Source organism: Aureococcus anophagefferens, assembly GCF_000186865.1.
Source record: "Aureococcus anophagefferens unplaced genomic scaffold AURANscaffold_3, whole genome shotgun sequence".
In the NCBI taxonomy this organism is placed as follows: domain Eukaryota; class Pelagophyceae; order Pelagomonadales; family Pelagomonadaceae; genus Aureococcus; species Aureococcus anophagefferens.
Window position 1 is genome coordinate 1,183,152 of NW_008705563.1, and position 3,622 is coordinate 1,186,773.

The window sequence follows — 3,622 nt, forward strand, 5'->3', positions numbered from 1 at the left end:
AAGCGCCTGCAACCGCGCACTAGTGCCGTGCCACAGCCGGCGGGATATGTTAGCACCAAGGAGGCCTCGAGACGCTCTCGTGCCTCAGGCTAGCGTCGTTTTCAGCGATCGGTGCAAAAACAAGTCAAAAAGCTCGAGGGTGCACCTCGAGTCCGTCCATCGACGACGGACCCCTCCTGCCGGAGTGCACACGACTCACCATGGCTGAAGCGACGCGGCGCAGCGCGCGCGGCCAGGTGGCGCGCGTCCAGTTCAGCCACGAGCACTACGATGCGGAAGAGGAGGCGAAGCGCCAGAGCAAGCCCAAGCGCAAGCAGGGCCGCGCGGCGCCGCCCAAGAGCAAGTGGGCCGAGTACGAGCGGCGCGTCTCCGCGGAGATCCACAAGGCGCGGGCCGCGCGCGCGTGCCGGCGCCCGACCGTCCCAAACACACTAGTGCCGAACCCGCGACCCCAGGTTTCTTCATCGAGACGTACGCGCACGACTACAACGCGTCGCGCAGCGCGCGCGGCCAGAAGATCCGGCCCGAGGGCGAGCTCGCCAAGGCCAAGGCCAAGCTCCGCGCGGCCAAGGACGCCATGCGCGCCGTGCTCAAGGAGCTGGGCACCATGCACGGCGACGTGCGCTGGGGTAAGCCCGAGGACGATCTCGAGGTCGACGACTCCTGGAAGAAGTGGACGCCCGAGGCGCTCGCGGAGCACGCGGCGGCCGAGGCCGCCAAGGCCGCGACGGCGGCGCTCGGGGGCGGCGCGGCGGACGGCGCGGCGGGGGCCGAGGCGGGGGCCGAGGGCGCGGGCGACTCGGACGACGACTCGGGCGTCGACGTCGAGGACGTCGCGTGCAGCATCTGCGGCGTCTTCGAGTCGACGGAGGACAACGACATCATCATGTGCGACCGCACGAACTGCTTCCGCGCCTTCCACGTCAACTGCGCGGACCCGCCCCTGACGCCCGAGGATCTGGGCGGGCCCGACGACGACTGGTTCTGCCACCAGTGCAACTGCCTCTACAACTGCATCGAGCACATCAACGAGGAGTTCGAGGCCGACTACACGGAGACGGGCTGGGCGCGCGTCTTCGCCGAGGAGGAGAGCGACGACGAGGGCGACGGCGGCGGCGGCGACGCGCCGGGCGACTCGATCCTCACGATGGACCTCGGGTCCGGGTCCGACGACGACTCGGACTTCGGCGACGCGGCGGCGGCGGGCGGCGGCGGCGACTCCGTCGACGGCTCCGACGCGGGCGGCGGCGGCGACTCCGTCGACGACTCGGACGACGACTCCGAGAGCGGCTGCTCGTCCGCCGTGAGCGACTGCTCCGGCGACGACCCCGCGCGCTACGGCGGCCCGCCGAAGCGCGACCGCGAGGCCGTCACGACGGAGAACATCGTCGAGGGCCCGCGGAAGCGGACCAAGGTCGACTACAACGTCCTCAACGCGACCTTCTCCGACTCCGAGGAGTCCGACGGCGGCGCCTACGCCGGCGGCAAGTGAGCCCCGCGGTCCTTAAGAGAACAGCTGGCGCAGGAAGTCCGCGGCGTCGCCGAGGTAGGCCGCGGCCTCCGTGAGGAAGGGCGCCTCGAAGGGCAGCGCCTGGAGCTGGGCCATGAGCGCGCCGAGCCCGAGGAGCTCGACGAGGTCCAGGTCCGCGTCGAGGAACTCCGCGGCCTCGAAGTAGCGCGCGATGGCGAGGCCCGCGGCGAGCGCGCCCGCCGCGGACGTCGCCTGGCCCGGCGCCCGCAACACGACGTCCGGGTCCGCGCAGGCCGCCGCCGTCGCGACGTGCTCCTGCTCGTCGTCGCGGATGTTCTCGAAGACGTCGAGGAGCGTGTCGCACGCGTAGGCCCGGTGCCGCTCCGACGTCCGCATGTCGTCGAGGAGCGGCCTGAAGACGTCGCTGCCGTAGTAGGCCCGCGCGATGGCCGGCGCCTCGAGCGCGGCGAGCGCGGCCGCGTTCGCGTCGACGAACTCGCCGTAGGTGTCGACCGCGTGCGCCTCGATGAGCTCGGAGAACGTGTAGGCCGTCGTCGGCGACAGGAGCCAGAGCGCGATGAGCACCCAGTAGTAGATGATCGCCGCGTGCTGCGCGAAGAAGCGGTCCGCCCAGCGCCGGTCGCCGCCGAGCGACTCCATGACCAGCAGGTGGTGGAACTCGTTGACCTCCTGCGCGAAGTGGACGCGCTTCGCCTCCGCGGACCGCCGCCACCAGCCGAGCGTCTCGTAGAGGTGGAGCATGAGCCGCGCCGTCGCGCGAGGACGAAGCTCGCGGCGCCGCGCCCGCCGCGACGGCGGGACCGAGCGCCATCGAACGGTCCAAAAATTAGCCGAATCCGTCGCGATCGGGCCGAGCGGCCGAGCGCGCCGGTCCCGCGGGTCCGCGGGCACCACGACGCGACGTCCCCGCGTCTTCCGCGCCGCCGCGACCACCGGCGGGGTCGGTCCGAAGCACCGGTGCGTCCTCCGGCGCCGCGGGCCGCGCGCCGACGGCAAAGCGCCGGCGTCGCGCCCCGGAGCGACGCCTCGGGCCGCCGAGTGCTCTGCATTTTGCACGACGACGCTCGTCGTGAGCCCGTGCAGGGACGGCGACGGAGGCCCGGCGGCGCGCGTGCGGCGCACGGACGCGCGCAACCCGCGGTGCGGGCGATATATGACGGATTAGGACTTAGCAAAATTTATCTCGTGAGGCCGTGAGAGCATGCCGGGCAAGTGCTTGCTAAAAGCGATCGCTAAACCACGTCTCCCAGCGTCTCCGCCGGCCGTCCAGCGGGTCGCGAGCTCCGGCCACGGCTCCGCCCGCCGGTCCCCGCGCCCCGACGCGGACGGCCCGTCGGCTGCGGGGATCGCTGCGGCGACCGGTGGCAGCCCCGCGGTCGGCGCGCGGTCCGCGCCGACGGAGGCATCGGCCGCGTCGACGCGGTCCTCCAAATTTTCGATCGGAGGTCTGGGAGCGGTCCTGGGGACGCTCCGGGGGAAGTGCACGAGGCGCGGCCCGAAAACACCGGGCACGGTGTTTTCGGGTTTCGTGTCAACTTGGACTTCAAAGAGAATGTCCACAACTCGCCAGGTCTCGAAGCGACTCGATCTCGTGCGCCGCCGCGTCTCTCGCCCCGCGCGCGCGCCCCGGGGCCCCGCGCGGCCCGCGCGCCCCGCGCGACGCCCCGCGCGCCCCACGAGCCCGCCCGAGCGCCGCCACACACCCACAATCACCGTTTCGCTCACAGGTGCTGATCGATTTGTGTCAAGCCATGGCCAAGGACAAGGCGTCGACGCGCAAGCCCCGCCGGCGCAACGCCCGGGCGCGCGACGACGGCGGCACGCGGCGCGCGACGGAAGCGACGCCGCCCGTCCGGGCGTCGAAGCGACTGTCCGTGCAGGTGTCCGCGGCCGCGTCCGCGTTCCTCGTGAACTTCCGCGTCCGCATGGACGCGATCGCGTCGATCTTCGTCAACTACCACGAGGAGCGCCAGGAGTTCGTCGCGAAGACCGAGGCCGCGGACCTCATCGAGCAGAACGTCGCCGAGATGATGGGGGTCGTGTACCGCGGCGCGTCCCCGCGTCCGCCGGCGAGTTTGAAAATTTTCCCGCCCCGCCCCGCGCCTCGCGCGGTCCCTCGCGCTCGCCCCG

General features: G+C 72.1%; 1 protein-coding gene across 1 annotated transcript; it reads right to left on the reverse strand.

Annotated features, from left to right (window-relative positions):
- Positions 1–2,014: 2,014 nt before the first annotated feature.
- On the reverse strand, positions 2,015–2,233 carry AURANDRAFT_21606 (hypothetical protein; the record flags this gene model as incomplete). Its single annotated transcript, XM_009035746.1, has 1 exon — positions 2,015–2,233. A coding segment is annotated over one exon (219 nt), but the record flags the coding sequence as incomplete, so codon positions are not given.
- Positions 2,234–3,622: the final 1,389 nt, after the last annotated feature.